Source organism: Danio rerio, chromosome 18, assembly GCF_052040795.2.
Source record: "Danio rerio strain M-AB ecotype USA chromosome 18, GRCz13ab, whole genome shotgun sequence".
Lineage (NCBI taxonomy): Eukaryota > Metazoa > Chordata > Actinopteri > Cypriniformes > Danionidae > Danio > Danio rerio.
In genome coordinates this window covers 14,091,625-14,111,091 of record NC_141038.1, presented here as the reverse complement: position 1 = coordinate 14,111,091, position 19,467 = coordinate 14,091,625, and the positions used below count along the sequence as shown (strand labels likewise).

The 19,467-nt window shown below is 40.8% G+C and overlaps 1 protein-coding gene across 2 annotated transcripts in view; it reads right to left on the bottom strand.

Annotated features, from left to right (window-relative positions):
• tbxas1 (thromboxane A synthase 1 (platelet)) overlaps positions 1-19,467 on the bottom strand; it is a 179,973-nt gene that overhangs the window by 77,784 nt on the left and 82,722 nt on the right. For both annotated transcript variants that reach the window (NM_205609.3, XM_087292693.1), the window contains 1 exon segment: positions 11,547-11,663. In NM_205609.3, coding sequence (NP_991172.3) covers positions 11,547-11,663 — 117 coding nt within the window.

Below are 19,467 nucleotides of genomic sequence, written 5' to 3'. Positions count from 1 at the left end.
GATATGGACTACATTGTGATTATGCTAAATGAATGTTTTAATAATGTTTTAAATAACATTCTGAGAACATTAATATAATACAAAACTGAAACGTTATAAAAACCTTTGAATAATGTCATTATAAGCCAAAAATTTACATTAATTCTTATCTAATAAACTGGAAATTCAAGAACATTCAAAAATTATATTAAGAGAACATTTTTAGAGAACGACATGCTGGCTCAGGGGTTAGCACTGTTGCCTCACAGCAAGAAAGTCGCTGGTTCGAGTCTCGGCCCTGTTTGGAGTTTGCATGTCACGGTTGTCAAGTACATGCGCTCTTTTTTTTTTATTCATGTTTGGTGTTGTCACGTGGTTCTGTGTTATGGTTTCATGTGCTCTGAGGCATGCTTTGTTTACATTACGTGATCAACGGGATTATCAGCAGTTCCAGCTGATGTCACTTTGCTCACCTGTATTAGAGCGGAAAGCCAGGACATCATTGTCAGTTTGTTGCTCTTGCTCTGTTTATGATCTTTCTGTGTTTTGTCAGGATAGTCGGTCTGAATCTAGATGTTCCTGGTGATATAGCAATGACTATCTTCGTCCTCGCTACTAGCTCCCTATTTTCTTGTGTTCACCTTTTGACTATAATAAATCACTTGCATTTGGATCCTTTTTGTCTTGCTTACTCTCACCGTTACATTGCATGCTCTCCCTGTGTTCGCGTGGGTTTCCTCCGAGCGCTCTGGTTTCCTCCACAGTCCAAATACATGCACTATAGGTGAATTAAATACACTAAATTGACCGGAGTGTTAGTGTGTACATGTGAAAGAGTATGGATGTTTCACAGTACTGGGTTGCAGCTGGAAGGGCATCCGCTGTGTAAAACATGCCGTATAAGTTGGCCGTTCATTATGGGGTGGCGAACCCTGATAAATAAAGGGAATAAGCCGAAGGAAAATGAATGAATGACGAACAATTTTAGAAGCTTGTTATCTGCGGAAGACCAAAAATTATCATACCCAGTATTATCAAAAATTATGACACTGTTCAGTATTTTTTTATTTTTTATTTTTGTCTTTTGGAAGAGACCAACTCTATTTATCATGCACTTTGATCTTTGTAGACCCTTGTGTTCACAAATTGTGATGTTAAACACACTACATGAAAGCCAACATCCAAAACAGCATAAGGGGGGCACTTTAAACATTCGGGCAAGTTTTGGGCAAATTTTGATCCCAATTTCATGTGCCATAAAATCCTTTGCCAGATGCAGCTAATATTTAACAGTGGAACGTCTCTATTCTGTGGGTTTTCAAAATGCAAACACAATGGCTCTGTTTACTGCAATTAAGTTAATGGACATGCTTTAAGACGCAGCTCTGAGACTTGGATTACAGCAGATTGTAAAGCCGTTTATGAGCTCATTAGAAGTTTGTGTCTTTGCCACTGTGCAGTGTTTCTCTCCCACACTGTGTTTCGAGATGACGGATAGAGAGTGATTGTGTGCGGATTTCTCCTGAATGATGTCACAGCATGCCGGATTTAGCTTGGGCGAATGTCACTCCACTGTTCTGAGTGTCTGTGTGTATGGGAGAAGTGCAAACACTGTTTCTCCTCTCACAGCAGAGCACACGCACCTCTGACATCCCTGACGGACATGTTTTTTACAGTTTCAGCCTGAGAGGGGAAATGACATCATTAATGGATACGGGCTCATGGGCAGATGTATACACGAGGTTGAGGCCAAATATATCAGCAGCTTTGCATACTTCTTTTGCAAATCATGCAACATGTCTGCAATGTTCTACAATGCAAGACTGTATATTTGTTACCCACAGTGAAAATGTAGACATGCTCGACAGAATTTGCTTCTCATGATGGTTGAGAAGAGCAAAGAACTGAGATCTAGACTAAGGTTTTGGTAATTTTTGGTCATTTTCCATTAGTGGCATAGTTTTGATGACTTTACAGTTAGGATTTGGGCTGCACATTATATCGTCTATAGTTAGCGTCGACATTGCAATGTGCACATTAGACAACAGTCACATCGCAAGATATGCAGTGCAATGTTGAGTCGTATGCCGAGTTCAGACACAGGCGAATCGCTGCTCGTTTACGTGAGTGACAATCACACAGTATGAAACGACAAGGACGAGATATGACAGAATCGCCAATGAGTCGCTGACGCCCGTGCAGGGCCGGAGTGGGACTCCTTTTCAGCCCTGAAGTTTCAAGCCTCACACCGGCCCACCTCAGTTCACGACTATATTAAAATAAGGTCATTTCCAATTCAGTTTCTAATTACACTATCAAGTCTTTTTTTGAGAAAACAGCTGCTTTAGAACTTCAAATGTTCAACAACCCTAACAGTATTATATGTCTTAACAATAAAAATGAAAAAAATAAATTACTCAGACAAGGATCAAACCCAGGTCGGCAGCGTCATGACCTAACGTACTAACCACTGGACCACAAGAACCTGCAGGCTGCATCCTGCTCACAAGACAGCGAGAAAATAGATAAAAAGAGCGGAGCTGCGGTAAAATAATGATTAAGAAGACTGTGGTCAAGTAAATAAATAAATTAATTTAAAAAGCAACAGATTCTGAAGCTAGGGACACCGGCCCTCGCGGCCAAAAAACGGACCGGCCCACCGGGAATTCTCCCGGTCCTCCCGATTAGCCAATCCGGGCCAGCTGTCGGCGACTCAAATCATGTCGTGTGAAATGTGTCTCTGAAAATAACATCCGCAATCATACAGCCAATGACAGGGCAGCATTCACTGGTAAAAGTACCAGCAAACGTTAAAAAAAGTTGAGGAGAGTTTGCTAATTCTCTTTAAAAGCCAGATTATCATCATACGTTTCTAAAGCTAAAGCCCTCTTTTTCCATTATGTAGTTAATAACGAAAGATAAATTACGTCACCTTGCGTTGTTACCATGTCACTTCTTGCATTTGTTTGGTTGTGAGACGTAGTTTGAACAGTTGTATGTGATTCCTCCTATTTTAAAGTCATGCCGTGTGAACTCCCCTGTCGCCGATCCATCCTACAGTGTGAACACAGCACAGACAGAAGGCTAACCTAGATGGTCATGCAGTGTGAACACATCTGTGACACGACTACTTTGAAAATCATGCAGTCTGAACTCGGCATTAGTTGACCAGGAGCTACAGAATTGTATGTAGTTACTGTATTTATTTGGAATTTGTGTTTTTGCAAAATTATTGTAAATTCTTTCTTTTTTATAATATATATTTTTTTTTTTTACATTTTTGTCTTGTTTCTAATCCAACTTACCCCACAGACAGATGATTTTACTTGTTTTAAGGAAAAAAACTCTTAATTATCTTTATTATGGAGGCTTGAGAAAGCCAACATACAGTTGTACTACATAAACTTATTACTATTTTTCCATCTTCTTTTTTTTCTTCCTAGACTATTTTATGAATGCATCGCCTCTTAGACTGTTCATACTACCACCACTAAACCTCCAAACTATACTGATGTAAGTTGCTATATATTTTCCAAATGATGCGACTTATGGTTTTCCGAAAACTGACCCGGAAAATTCTGAAAAATCCTATTGACTTAACATTGGACCAACGTTTGTGACCTCATAACTTTGTGCCAGACTGTCATACAGACTTAAGATTGGGCTCATGTAACTTAGACTACCAATCTACCAATCACTGATGACCTTTCAACTTACTAGCCACACCCTAGCAACTGTCCTGTGCCTGTGAATCACAGAAAAATAAAGTCTGGCAATATCAGATTCTTGTACTATCGTGCAGTCCTAGTTAGGATTAAAAAAAAAATTATATAGTTAAATAAGAAAAAAAAAATTGTGTGTCTAAATGTTTACATGCAGAGTACAGTACATACAGAGAAACCAGTATAGTCTAGTTCACAAGCAAAGGATTTTTATATATATATATATATACATTTTTATACATATATATACACATTTATATATATATATATATATATATATATATATATATATATATATATATATATATATATATATATATATATATATATATATATATATATATACATACTTTTTTAAAAGCCTTTTAGTTAATTTTAAAAAATAAAGTTTGTTTTTTTTATGTAAATGACTTCTAGTTGATCAATTTAGAAAAGTAGCTGAAGGTAGATTTTTCAGATGAATCTTTTGTTGAACTGCATTTCAATCGTCACAAATACTGCAGAAGACCTATTGGAACCAGCATGGACCCAAAATTCTCATAGATATCAGTCAAGTTTGGTGAAGGAATAATCATGGTTTGGGGTTACATTCAGTACAGGGGCGTGCGAGGAGATCTGCAGACTGGATGGCAACATCAACAGCCTGAGGTATCAAGACATATGTGCTGCCTATTACATTACAAACCACATGAGAGGGCAAATTCTTCAGCAGGTCAGCGCTCCTTCTCATACTTCAGCCTCCACATCAAAGTTACTGAAAGCAAAGAAGGTCAAGGTGCTTCAGGATTGGCCAACCTATTATTATTATTACTATAGGTTATTATACTATAGTTGTTTGAGGCATTGCAGAGATGTATGGATGCAGTCCTCCAAGCTCATGGAAGTCATTCACAATATTAATTCTTTTTCCACTGCATCATGACTTTATAGTCTATACTTTTCGTTATTTATGTTAAGTGACGAGACTTTTGTACCCGTAAAGTCAGACTTTACTATCCTAATTAAATAATTACAAATTAAGGCATGATCATATTTTATTTTGGTAAAATAAGCGTAAACTAGATGCCTTTACAATAAGCCACTTCTGATGCCAAATGATCAACTAGAAGTCAAGTTATTATTTGTTGTTTCTGAAACTTACATAGGCGACTAGACTTTTGTCAGGTGGTGTAAATGTATGCATATAGTATATAAAGTAATATATAATAGATACGTATACACAGACAGAAAAAAAAACTCTCTCTAAGTTGCATTACACTATGGAAAAAGGAGCATTTATGACTGTACACATCCCAAAAGCAGATTCTTTCTTTATTAGGAGATGAAATCATCTGAGATTCTTGGCAAGGCTAAAAGAAGACAAAAAAAAAAAAAGCACAGGGTTCGTTTCCAAGACACAGATCACACTCCAGACTACACCGTGTTTTCAGTAGAGAAATCGACATTGACAGCATAATTCAAACCAGGTCTTGTTTAATCTGCAATTTATTAATCCCATTCAATCATCCTGCTTAAAAATGAATAAGCAGTCACATGAGATGCAGGGAACAACTGAGAATCGATCCCGTTCTGTGATGTGAGATCTGATGACTGGCACTTCAAAACATGTTTACAAGAGGACGAACAGAAATGATCTGCTGTCATCCAAGACCTTTCTATCACAACACGACTATCATATGTCTTAGCCAATCACAGGACGGAACAGCCAATTATTTTCAGCCTTTTATCTTAACCTGGATGATGTCATGTGAATTAAAGGAGACATATTATGTCCCCTTTCATAAGATGTTAAATAAATCTCCGGTGTCCACAGAACACATCTGTGAAGATTGAGCTCAAAATGCACCCATATATCATTTAGTACAACCTGTCAAATTTCCCATTATTTGGGTGTGAGTTAAAGCACACATTTTTTGGTGTGTGTCCCTTTTAAATGTAATGGCTCGTTTACACTAGGTGGTACAGTACGGTACGGGTCAGTACAGGTCACCTTTATTAGGCTTGCGTTTGCGTTTTCTACAAGGGTACCAATGGTACTCTTTTGATGGGCGTGGTGTATGACAAAAAGTTTCAGTTGACGTCATTCTCCCTTGAGGAAATGTCAAAGTAAAGCTGTACGGGTCGTTCACATATCATTTCTCACAAAACAGATGCTTTACACATAAATACTTGTGTCCATTACTAACCTTTCTATGAACATGATTTGATTATAACATAATAATAATAATTATATGATATATATTGAAAGAGCTTATTGTTACGTCTGCTGTTATATAAAATATATAAATAAATGCAACATATATATACACACACACAGACCCTTACACTCTCCAATATGTTACCAATTAGAGAAAACGTACACACAGCATAGATTTAGTCCCTATTTGGGTTCAAAAACAACAAGCAACATATAGCCCAGTCAGTGCAAACCTCTCATCTTTATCTGTAATCTTCACCAGCATATGTAACCTCTGTTAGAAAGTATTTCCATCATTCCGAGTTCATAATAGTGCGAAAGGTGATGATAATAGTTGAACACGGCAGTTTGTTCATGTTTTAGGTTGCTGAAACAATCATTTGCTCCTTATATTTTTTCAGCTTCTCCTTTGTTTTTTTGTGCGGCAGTCTCGTGCTTGTTCATTTCTAAAAGGATGTCAGAAGAACTTCAATATTCATGCGCATGTTATTATAATCAGCTCAAGAAGTTCGGTATTTCATATATATACGCCTGCCGATTGATCACGAGAAAGCGCAACCGCTCACACTTTAGATGGCCTTGTAAAAAACTACAGGACACAGGGTAATTCTGCTTTTCTTGGCTTTGTGGCTGACGAGGTTTGTTTGAGCTCGGGTCGACCATGGCTCGTTATTATATGTATGTATTACTACAGTGAAATATCTCGGCTATGTTTTTAAAAATGTTGGCTCCTTTGTTTTCATACTCCTGGCTTGTTGCACGAGCGAGTGACGTATCAGTGTAAACCAATAATCTTTAGTTGCACGTCTTGCTCTGCCTTTTGGTACCCTTTTGTTGTGCTAGGAACCATTTGCAAAGGGTACCCAAATAGCGGTACGATACCGTTCGCTTTTAGATAACTTTTGACAGTGGAAACAGTCATAAAAGCATACTGAACCGTACCGTACCACTCAGTGTAAATGGGCCATTAATGAGCTGCTGCTTTCTAACAGAGGTTGGAGCTTTTATATACACTATTCTGATATTCCAGAAACAACAAAAGTTAAAATCATGTAGCCAAATTAGTACATGATAAAATCTTATTGTGCACTTTGGGCACGGAATAATTTGCAAAAAGATTTCAAACTAGGTAAAATCGTGTCTTTCGGTGAATTTAAAAGGATTATAAAGAGTGTGTTTTTTTTTTCAAGCATGTGATTGTTTATGTTGATGAAATGTTGCAATGTGGTGTTCCTATATTTTAAAATAGTTTTACTGTATGGCTATTATCTTGGCCAGGTCTCTCAGGTAAAATAGATTTTAAATTTCAGAGAGACTTCCTGGTTAAATAAGGAGAAAAAAAGTGCATTTTTGAATTATGTTGATTCTGAGCACTTTCCAGCCCAGGCTCATTGCGGATATATACCCAGGTCTACATTTCTGAGGACAGTGAAATACGTAACTAGAAGTAGACATCCCTGCTCAGAATTTTTGTTTTTGCAAATCCACCAGAGGCCTCTGTGTATCTCAAACTTCTTCAGCCGACCAGGCCATCTTGCTGTCAAATGACTGACCCACCCATACCCTTCCCTATACCCAACCGATAGTGTTTTTTAAACCATTCTATAAAAAAGAAAAACTGTTGTGTGGTTTCACCATGTTTTCAGCCTCTTGTTTATTTATTTATTTCTTATTTTTGCTTCTATTTCACATGGTTTCTGGAACAGTTGAACGCTGGATTGAAACCCTGTCATCATGATCAACTGCGCTTCGCGTCCCAAGTCTGCCGATGTATGCGGCGAGCCACTGGGGAAACTGGTAACCCTGGAAAAGTCGTCCACATGGAGGTAAGTGGTCAGCTGGTAGGCATCATACTGCCCAATAGCATCTGTTTTACAGAAAAACTTCAGTCAGACGTACCTCTGGGTACATAATTTGCACTCTCCAGAAATGTAGACAGGGGTCTGTATCCACAATGAGCCTGTGTTAGCGTTTTCTGGAATAAAAACGAAATAACTCTGGGGTCTGTGAGTGAAGTCAGAGACGATGGTAACTTTGGGCCACAATAGCAGCATGTTAATGTGCACAATCAGAAATGTCTGTCTGAACAATCACAAAACAGATCTGGATATTAAAATTGAGCACAAAGAATAGGCTCATCTTCAGAAACAGTGCCAAATTGACCCTCATTTGTGAAGCAGTCTGATGTTAAATATATTTTATGCAAATCCATTGCACTTTTCTAATTTTTGGAGACCAGTACAACAACAGAACATTTATAATGTTTTTATTTTTCTTCTGGCAGACATTGTAAACCTCTAGCTGCTACAGTGGGTCAACACTGTTACTGTTGCAGGGGTGCTGTGGGTGGAGATTAAGGGGAAGATTAAGGGGCACTAATATGTAATTAGACCGCCTTCCTACATCACTACAGGAGCAAATTCTGAGCAATTATTTTTTTTCACATTCTTGAAAACAGAAGCGTAAACAAAAGTTACTGGGTTGTCTTTTTTGACATTTTCTGGGTTGCAGATGCTCTATTATACAGTTGCACAAAAAGTCAGATTTTCAGGATGTGTTACCCTTAAATAGTTTTCTCTCTTAAATAGTTTTATAAATTGCAACCTCGTTGTTCTCTCACCTGTCTGCCTGTGACTATTACACCTATTCAATGTTTTATTTGATCACAAAAGAGTGCATGTAAAGTGCAGGGCTGTTGTAGAGGAAACAAGTTCCTTTGTTCTCTCATATGTAATGCGGGGGGAAAAAAACGGAATGTCAAACCCTCTTAGCTCTCAGTTCCTATAGCTCACTGTGGGAAAACTGATAGTCTGGTATCATCAAGCTGCCCCACCTAAATGCTGAAAGAGGTAATGACAACACAATGTACAAATAGGCTCCAACAAAATTACACATTGTGAAAGCAGCCTGATATGGCCTCCATTAACAACAAATCTCCAGTGACAGAGAACAGGATAAGATACACACAGGCTTGTTAAGACTCCCAGATGAGGATTCAAAAGGACATTTATCCACCAGTTCACGTCCTTTTAGGAAGAAGGTGTTCTTTGCACTATGTGAAACAGGTTTAATGTATTTTTTTCAGGATGTTCCTGGACCAACATTCAGTCAGATTTTTTGAAAACGTTTGAAAACGCTGGAAAGAATTTAAGTGCATAGAGTTAGGATCCAGGAACATGTTGATACTACAGACATACACTCACCAGCCACTTTATTAGGTACACCTCTCGAACTGCTCGTTAACGCAAAATTCTAATCAGCCATAGCAGCTATTCAATGCATTTAGGCATGTAGACATGATCGAGACGATCTGCAGCAGTTCAAACCGAGCATCAGAATGGGGAAGAAAGGTGAAGTAAGTGACTTTGAATGTGTCAAAGTTGTTGATGCCGGACGGGCTGGTCTGAGTATTTCAGAAACTGCTTATCTACTGGGATTTTCACACACAACCATCTCTAGGGTTTACAGAAAATGGTCAGAAAAAGAGAAAATATCCAGTGAGCGGCAGTTCTGTGGACGCAAATTCCTTGTTGATGCCAGAGGTCAGAGGAGAATGGCCAGACTGGTTCCAGCTGAAAGTAAGGCAACAGTAACTGAAATAACCACTCGTTACAACTGAGGTATGCAGAAGAGCAGCTCTGAACGCACAGCACATCTTACCTTGAGGCGGATGGGCTACAGCAGCAGAAGACCACACCGAGTGCCACTCCTGTCAGCTAAGAACAGGAAACTGAGACTACAATTCGAACAGGCTCACCAAAATTGGACAATAGACGATTGGAAAAACATTGCCTGGTCTGACGAGTCTCAATTTCTGCTGCGACATTCGGATGGTAGGGTCAGAATTTGGCATCAACAACATAAAAGCATGGATCCATCTTGCTTTGTATCAACGGTTCAGGCTGGTGGTGGTGGTGTAATGGTGTGGGAGATTTTGGTACACTTTGGGCCCTTTAGTACTAATTGAGCATCGTGTCAACACCACAGCCTACCCGGGTATTGGTGCTGACCATGTCCATATTTTTACAGTATGACCACAGTGTACCCATCTTCTCATGGCTACTTCCAGCAGTATAACACACCATGTCGTAAAGAGCAAATCATTTCAGACTGATTTCTTGAACATGACAATGAGCAACCAATAGTGCTCAATCCAATAGAGCACCTTTGGGATGTGGTGGAATGGGAGATTTGCATCATGGATGTGCAGCCGACAAATGTGCAGCAACTGCATGAGGCTATCATGTCAATTGGAACCAAAATCTCTGAGGAATATTTCCAGTAGCTTGTTGAATCTATGCAACGAAGGATTAAGGCAAATGGCTTAGGATTAGTATGGTGTACCTAATAAAGTGGCCGGTGTGTACATACAAAAGGGGTTTTACATTATATGTAAGTTCTCCACAGAATCCTTCAGTGAAGAGCTCTTAAAATAATCATTTTTGTAGAATATTTTGAAGAATACAGCCTTTTGTGGAATAAAAATGTACCATCAAGGGCAATAAAGAAGCTTTATTTCTAAAGTGGTTAGGGAAATCAAACTTATCTTTATCTTTTAACAGTCACGTGGTCATTGTAAATCACTATATGAAACTTCCTGTAAGTGTCAGAATTGCCAACTTTCTCAATAAACAGCCCATGTTTCTTATAAAATAAGCATTAATGGGTCAAAACCACATCAGAATATCTTCGGTCATGCACACAAATAAAGATCTGCTGCAGAGAGACACGCATCTTTTGCCTCACTGCAAACAAAATAAAAATTGCAAAAGCAATTATTATCTAAATTAATTGTATTTCCTTTAAAAAATGTAAAATTATCAAGATTTAAAATAATTTTTCTTTTGCCACTGGCAGATTATTAATAAATTTTTAGATATTTTTACTAGAAAGAAGGTAAAACCTCTATATTGAGCCACTGTATAATGAGCAGCGTCATAACTATGATGAAAAAAACGAGGTATGCTTGAGCATTCTGCCCTTTTTGGGCTGGCATGTTCTGTTTTTGGTTTATTGCGATGTTTTTGGTCCATGTTGAGTCCTTATTCACTGCACTTTTTTTGAGTTTGTCTGGAAGCAGATCGAAACCCATCTTTTTAGCAGTATCTGCCCACACAAAAAAAAAAGTTAACTAAACTAAAAATTGCAAGGCAACTTGTTGCAGAGCTTTTTTGAGTCTCAACTTAAATCGAGTCAAGTGCAGTACTTGGGTTGAAAGTTAAGTCTCAAAGAAGTTCTGCAGCAGGTTGCCTTACAATTTTGAGTTGTCAACTTATTTTTATTTTTACAGTGCACTTGTTTGGAGCTCAACGCGGTTCATATCCCATCGTTCACACTTATGTACACTTATTTGAATAAATCACACCAAATTGAATTTTTTATCGTGTGAACCTTTCCTTGGGAATCCATTCTTATCTACACATCTTATGAGCATCTTATGCAACTTTGTAAAACTATTTTAATGGCTGTTATGGAAATATGAGATCCTCTGCGGGTCCAGATTTTAGTTCTTTAGCCTGTTCCAATAGAGCTGCACTTGATTTATCAACTCAAGGCCATAAATTGTGATTACATAACAAGAACAATTGCTTCTGAGAACAGCTTAAATGTTTTTGTAGCAAACATTTAGGTATAAAAACAGAGCTCACCTCTTTCATCTTGGCAGCACTGAAGGTTGGCGTGAGTATGCTGCGCACTCGTTTCCATTGTTCACCCTTCAGCATGATCAGACTGTCGCTCATAGGTTTAGTGATGCCTCTGGCTGTCTGAATTGAGGACACAGCTTTGGTTTGTACAGGTCAAATGTCTCAAAAAACATGTTTAAGAACATAAATGAAACAAAACCTAAAGAAAATTACACCAGTTTTACATTTAGTTAAGTTATTTAGTTATAAATGGACCCAGTGTTGTGTAGTAGGCAGTTTGGTATGTTGTTTACATAGAGACAACATTTTTGATTAAACAATTTTTACTGACATGGTTCTAGGAAGATTACAAAAAATATATATAATAGTAATAATAATTCACTATGCATGACAGACCAATACTATTAGACCAAAACATTATTAAAAAGAGCACATTCGGTCCTAAAGTTTTTTTTTGTTTTTCTTTGGTTGAAATGTACAGCATGTGCGCATGACTATAAGCTGAGCTCATAATATTTAATAATAATCATGCTATTGCAGTTTAAATGGAGATGACAATGGTATAGTTAAACTGTAACGTTTTCGAATGAGAGTCAGAGAGGATCCAAATGCAAGTGTCAATGTTTAATAAAATCTGACAATAAAACAATTAGTGCCAGGCTAGATGAACGTAGAACACAGGACAGGAACAGAACGGAGAAACCAGATCCAGACAAACTCCTCAGGGCCTGAGCACAGACAGCACAAACATAAGTGATGGTAACGAACTGACACAGACACACAAAAGCGTTGCACAGATATAGGCACCATGATGAGCCTCAGCTGGCGAACTAATCAGACCAACTGGGTGTCGTCATAACACGTGATCCTAACAAATCCACATGGACAAACAAAACAAACCCACGTGATCAAACATACACTCCGGAGAAGCGCACAAACCTGCAACCGTGACATTACCTCCTCTCCTACGAGCACCTCCTGGTGCTCCCAGAAGAGCTTACCTGGCGATTGTAATCATCGATAAGAGAGTGATCCAATATGTCTTTTGCAGGGACCCAACTCCTCTCCTCCGCACCATAACCTTCCCAGTCCACCAAGTACTGAAATCCTCGTCCCCTCCGTCTCGAGTCCAGAATGCGCTTAACCGAATAAACGGTCTCCCCATCTACGAGACGCGGCGGGGGGGGAACCGGTGAGGGCGGGTTAATGGCCGTATGAAAAACGGGCTTTAATTTGGAAACATGAAACACGGGATGTATTCTCCTGTACGCTGGAGGAAGTTTGAGGCGGACTGCCACCGGACTAATGATCTTGATGACAGTGAATGGGCCAATAAATTTAGGTGCAAGTTTATTACATACGGAACGCAAAGGAATATTCTTAGTTGAAAGCCACACTTTTTGACCGACGACGTAAACGGGAGGCTTCGACCGGTGGCGATCGGCTTTAGCCTTGGTGCGCGCACCCACTTGGAGGAGGGTCTGTCTGGCTCTGCTCCAAGTGCGTCGGCACCTCTGGACAAAGGCGTGGGCAGAGGGGACCGCGATTTCGGATTCCAGACTGGGAAAAGCTGGTGGCTGGTATCCTAAACTACACTGAAACGGAGAGAGGCCCGTAGCCGACACTGGTAATGAATTGTGTGCGTACTCCACCCATGGGAGCTGCTGACTCCAAGAGGAGGGATTTTGGGAAACCAAACAACGTAACATGCGCTCGAGATCTTGATTGGCCCTCTCTGTTTGTCCGTTACTCTGAGGATGAAAGCCAGAAGAAAGACTTACAGTCGCTCCCAATAAATAACAGAATTCTCTCCAAAATTTAGAGACAAACTGGGGTCCCCTGTCAGAAACCACGTCCGTCGGGAGGCCATGAATGCGAAAGACGTGATTAATGACAGCCTCCGCTGTCTCTCTGGCTGAGGGTAATTTAGGCAGAGGAATGAAATGAGTAGCCTTCGAGAACCGGTCCACAACGGTCAAAACAGCCGTATTGCCACCAGATGGCGGGAGACCAGTGACGAAATCTAGCGAAATGTGCGACCAGGGTCTCGAAGGCACTGACAGCGGCTGAAGGAGTCCAGCAGGGGGGCGATTAGAAGTCTTAGAAACAGCACAAACGGAACAGGCCAAAACAAACTCGCGTATGTCCCGTGCCATAGCTGGCCACCAAAATCGCTGTTTAACCAAAAATAAGGTACGACTCACCCCAGGATGACAAGCCACTTTGGAGGAATGTCCCCACCGAATGACGTCAGACCGAATCTCCTCCGGCACAAACAAACGACTGGGTGGGCATCCAACCGGGGGCGTTACCCCATCCAGGGCTGTGCGGACCCTGCTCTCGATCTCCCATGTTACTGCAGAAATACAAATCCTCTGGGGAACGATGGGCTCAAGAGGCGTATTGCGCTCGGAAGAATCAAAAAGACGGGATAACGCGTCGGGTTTGATGTTTTTAGAACCCGGTCGATATGAGATGGTAAAGTCAAAACGTCCGAAAAATAATGCCCACCGAGCCTGCCTGGAGTTAAGTCGTTTGGCGGACCTGATGTATTCGAGGTTCTTATGATCGGTCCAAACGATAAAGGGAACCCCCGAACCCTCCAACCAATGACGCCACTCCTCCAAAGCGAGTTTGACAGCCAACAACTCCCTATTACCAATGTCGTAATTTTGTTCTGCGGGAGATAATCGGTGTGAGAAAAACGCGCACGGATGAATTCTGTCATCCGAGGCTGCGCGCTGGGACAGGATCGCGCCCACCCCCACCTCTGACGCGTCAACCTCCACCACGAACTGCCGGGAGGGATCAGGTGTCACCAGAATGGGAGCTGAAACAAAGCGGCTCTTTAGATTAGTGAATGCAACCTGTGCTGCACTCGACCACCTGAAGGGCGTCTTGGCGGAGGTTAAGGACGTCAGAGGGGCGGCGAGCTGGCTGAAATTGCGAATAAAACGCCGGTAAAAATTAGCTAAGCCCAGAAATCTCTGCAGGGCCTTACGAGACTCGGGGATTGGCCAATTCACCACAGCCTGAACTTTCTCTGGGTCCATGCGCACCCCCTCGACTGACACAATGTGTCCTAGAAAGGGAACAGACTGTGCATGGAACACGCATTTCTCCGCCTTGACAAAAAGCCCATTCTCTAGCAGCCGCTGAAGCACTCGCCTGACGTGCTGCACATGTTCCTGGAGAGAACGAGAAAAAATCAGAATGTTATCCAGGTAGACATAAATAAACTGATCTATCATATCTCGCAACACGTCATTTACGAGTGCTTGGAAAACCGCAGGAGCATTAGAAAGCCCAAAAGGAAGAACACAATATTCAAAATGCCCCCTGGGGGTTAAAAACGCGGTTTTCCACTCATGACCCTGCTTCATGCGAACCAAATGATATGCGTTGCGGAGATCTAATTTCGTGAAAAACGAAGCCCCTTGCAGACGCTCGAACGCTGAAGACATCAGCGGCAAAGGATACGTATTCTTCACCGTGATGCTGTTCAGCCCTCGATAGTCTATGCAAGGTTTAAGAGACCCATCCTTCTTTTTCACGAAAAAGAACCCCGCCCCCGCCGGAGAAGAAGAGGGCCGTATGATCTTGGCCGCTAGAGAATCAGAAATATATTTCTCCATGGCCTCCCTCTCAGGAATAGAAAGAGAGTATAACTTGCCTTTAGGCGGAGAGGTACCTGGCAATAAGTCTATTGCACAGTCATAGGGACGATGAGGAGGCAGAGAAGCAGCTCGAGACTTACTGAACACTCTCTTCAGGTCGAGGTACTCACTGGGCACGTTTGACAGGTCCATGCGCTCCTCCTGAAACACAGAACAAGAAACAGCAGAACGAGCAGACGAAAGACAAGACTCATGACATTTCTCACTCCACGAAAATATGGAATTAAGACCCCAGTTAATGTGAGGTTTATGAAGAATTAACCATGGATGTCCTAAAACCACCGGTGAATTAGAACAGTCTGTTAAAAAAAATGAAATGTGTTCAACATGATTTCCAGACGTGATAAGTTTTATGGGTTTGGTGGAGTGAGTGATAGTGGGAAGGGAAATCCCACTAAGGGCGCGTACTGCAATGGGTTGTGACAGAGCTATAACCGGAAGTTTAGAACTGAAAGCGAAACTGGAGTCAATGAAATTTCCCTCCGCCCCGGAATCGACGAGGGCATGGGTGTCATGACTTCCGTAACCCCATGATACAGTGATGGGCAGTAAAGTGACAGTCGTAGAGGATTTGTCCAAATTAATTTCACCCATCAGTAACCTCTTACCTACTGATGGGTGTTGTCTTTTACGGTACAGGAAGCCACCCGATGACCCGCCCCTCCGCAGTAGAGGCAGAGTCCCTCCGTTCTCCGTCGGCGCTTTTCTTGCACGGACAAGTGGGATCTCCCTAACTGCATGGGTTCCGGGTCAACGCTTACCACTTCCGGTGTCGCAGCCAATGCCGGAAAGTCAGGGACGGAATCCGAATACCTGCTCTGCTGCAGGCGAGTCTCACGCCGAAGCAGTCTGGTGTCCACACGGATGGCCAAATCCACCAACTCGTCCAGAGTCTTAGGAAGATCTAAGGAATAGATCGCATCTTGCAGACGATCAGACAATCCGTGCAGAAACATGTCCCATTGTGCCTCCGCGTTCCAGCCGCATTCAGCGGCTAGTGTTCGGAACTCAATCGAGTACTCCGCCACGCTCCGATTCCCCTGGCGGAGTTCAGCGAGGACTCGGGCGGCCTCTCTCCCGGAAGCGGCTCGATCAAAGACCTTCTTAAGTTCTTTTGAGAACAGGTCAAACGTAGAGCAGCATGGTAACTTTTGTTCCCAAGCTGTTGTTCCCCACTGAGCCGCCTTGCCCGAAAGGAGGGTGATGACGAACGCCACCTTTGATTGCTCGGAGGAAAATAATGACGGCTGCAGTGAGATGTAAAGGGAACACTTAGACAAGAAGGATCGGCACAAGAGAGGCTCTCCAGAGTAGCTGGTCGGAGGTGGAAGACGCGGCTCAACAGAGCGACCAAGGACCGCAGGCGCTGGTAACACTTCCGGGGTCGGTGCAGTCTCGGGGGCTGGTGTCGTATCAGCCTGTGCAGCACGGGTAACCAGTTGTTGGACCTGGGATGTAAGCAATGAAACTTGGCCAACCAGGGCCTGGATCGCCTGAGCCGTGGTGGCCAGGGCCTCATCCTGTCGATCAATCCGAGCATTGCTCTGAGAGACGAACTCGGAGATCTGGGAAACACTCGCTGGATCCATGAACAGGTCAGTTCGTTCTGTAACGTTTTCGAATGAGAGTCAGAGAGGATCCAAATGCAAGTGTCAATGTTTAATAAAATCTGACAATAAAACAATTAGTGCCAGGCTAGATGAACGTAGAACACAGGACAGGAACAGAACGGAGAAACCAGATCCAGACAAACTCCTCAGGGCCTGAGCACAGACAGCACAAACATAAGTGATGGTAACGAACTGACACAGACACACAAAAGCGTTGCACAGATATAGGCACCATGATGAGCCTCAGCTGGCGAACTAATCAGACCAACTGGGTGTCGTCATAACACGTGATCCTAACAAATCCACATGGACAAACAAAACAAACCCACGTGATCAAACATACACTCCGGAGAAGCGCACAAACCTGCAACCGTGACATAAACAAACAAACAAACAAACATGTTTTTATTTTATTCATTTCTAAAACTAAATTTATATTTTAAACTTGGTAAAAAAAAAATATATATATATAGCAGGCATTAGCAAGTGATTTAAACTCTGCACATGCTTATAGTTAGCTACATGGTAAACTGCTAGTTGACAACCTAAAAAAAAGTGAGTAAACCTATGGCCTAAGATATTAAAGGGCACCTATTTTACCCATTTTTCAATATTTATGATAAGTTTTTTGTGTTTCCAGAATGTGTCTGTAAAGTTTCAGCTCAAAACACCCATCAGATTATTTATTATACCACTTTAAATCTGGGAAATTTGAGCTGCTAGGACACTGTAGCTCTTTTTGTTTCCAGTGCCTTTAATGCAAATGAGCTGGTTCTCCCTATACCCACCATTCCCACATGCATGTCAGAGCCATAGAGATTCTCTGTATTGCTCTGATGAGTGTAGCCTTCACGTACAGTTGAAGTCAGAATTATTAGCCCCCCTGAATTTTTAGACCGCTTGTTTATTTTTTCCCTAATTTCTGTTCAATGGAGAGCAAATTTTTTCAACACATTTCTAAACATAATTTTTTAATAACTCATCTCTAATAACTGATTTATTTTATCTTTGCTATGATGACTGTTATTAATATTTTAATAGATATTTTTCAAGACACTTTTATACAGCTTAAAGCGACATTTAAAGGCTTAACTGGGTTAATTAGGTTACCTAGGCAGGTTAGGGTAATTAGGCAAGTTATTGTATAACAGTGGTTTGTTCTGTAGATTATCGAGAAAAAATATAGCTTAAAGGGGCTAATAATTTTGTCCCTAAAATTGTGTTAAAAAAATTAAAAACTGCTTTTATTCAACCTGAACTAAAACAAATACAACTTTCTCCAGAAGAAAAAATATTATCAGACGTACTGTGAAAATTTCCTTGCCCTGTTAAACATCATTTGGAAAATATTTAAAAAAGAAGAAAAAAATTTGTAGGGGGCTAATAATTCTGACTTCAACTGTATATAAACAGCACAGAGACAGACAAGAATGAAGCAGATCTTCCTTATCACAGAAAGAACTTTCACAACTGTTATTTGGTAACTTTGTTGTGGTGTAAATTCAAGCCTGTCTTTTATAAAGTTTATAGTACACATGCACAAGCGCACACATGTTTGGCTTTGCGCAGTTTTTGCACAACAAATGTGACAGGATACAGGGTCATATACACTGCTGCATGGATATCTGTTTTGTTAATGTACAAAATAAACCTGATTTAAGTCCATGAACTGCCATTGAAGCGTCTTCTTTTATAATTGTACTGACATGCGGCTGTAGTGATGAATTACGTAGTGATTTTACTTTCTTTATTACAAACATGCACTGTTTTAAAAATGTTTTAAGCTCATTCTTGAGCTCCAGATAATCACAGAGAGCTGAACAGACCTTTTAATCCCAGTTGCTTTGAGCACCTCCTGTCTTGTGAACATGATACGTGGCTGTCAATCAAATTAGTGGGCGGGGAAACTGCATTTCTATATCCCATTGTGGTGGGCCTTAGAATTGCAGGGATTTGGATCTTATTTTAATGTCAGTAAATTGTGTTTCTATCGCTCCAGTATGACTGTGAACACAATAAACCTACACAGAGTTCCGTCTGCTTACAAAAATAAATTTTCATCATAGGTGCTTTAATGAACTGTGCATAATTCAACTCAACTTAACAGTTCCAAGTTACAATAAGTCCTCACTTTCTTAAGTCAACTTGTTGCTTTTAAAGCAACGGGTTTGCTCACATTTTTAAAGTAAAGTAATGGATAACTTTTTACAGTGTACATGCACAATTAGCTGTATGCAGTGGCACGGAAGATAACTTGAATTGGACACTGTTTAGGAACTGTGGACTATGATATGTACATTGTATGCAAGATATACAGTAGTCAACAATTGAAGTGGATCAATAAATGTCTTTAAAACTATCAAAAATGGGTGTTGTTCGATAGTTTCAGGACACCTTTGATGCAAGGTTTTGATCCACTTTAAATGATGACTATTGTAGCCTTAATATACAATACTAAAGGTTTACATATTTCCCAAATAACATTTAAGGGTTGCACTTTAATTTGATGGTCCATTTGAGTATTAGTAGACTGTCTGCTTAATATCTGTTGATACTGATCCTACAACAGACATTTATTAGCACCACAATCTAACCAGCTGAGCTAACCGGCCACTTCCTTCAACAGACATTTAACTG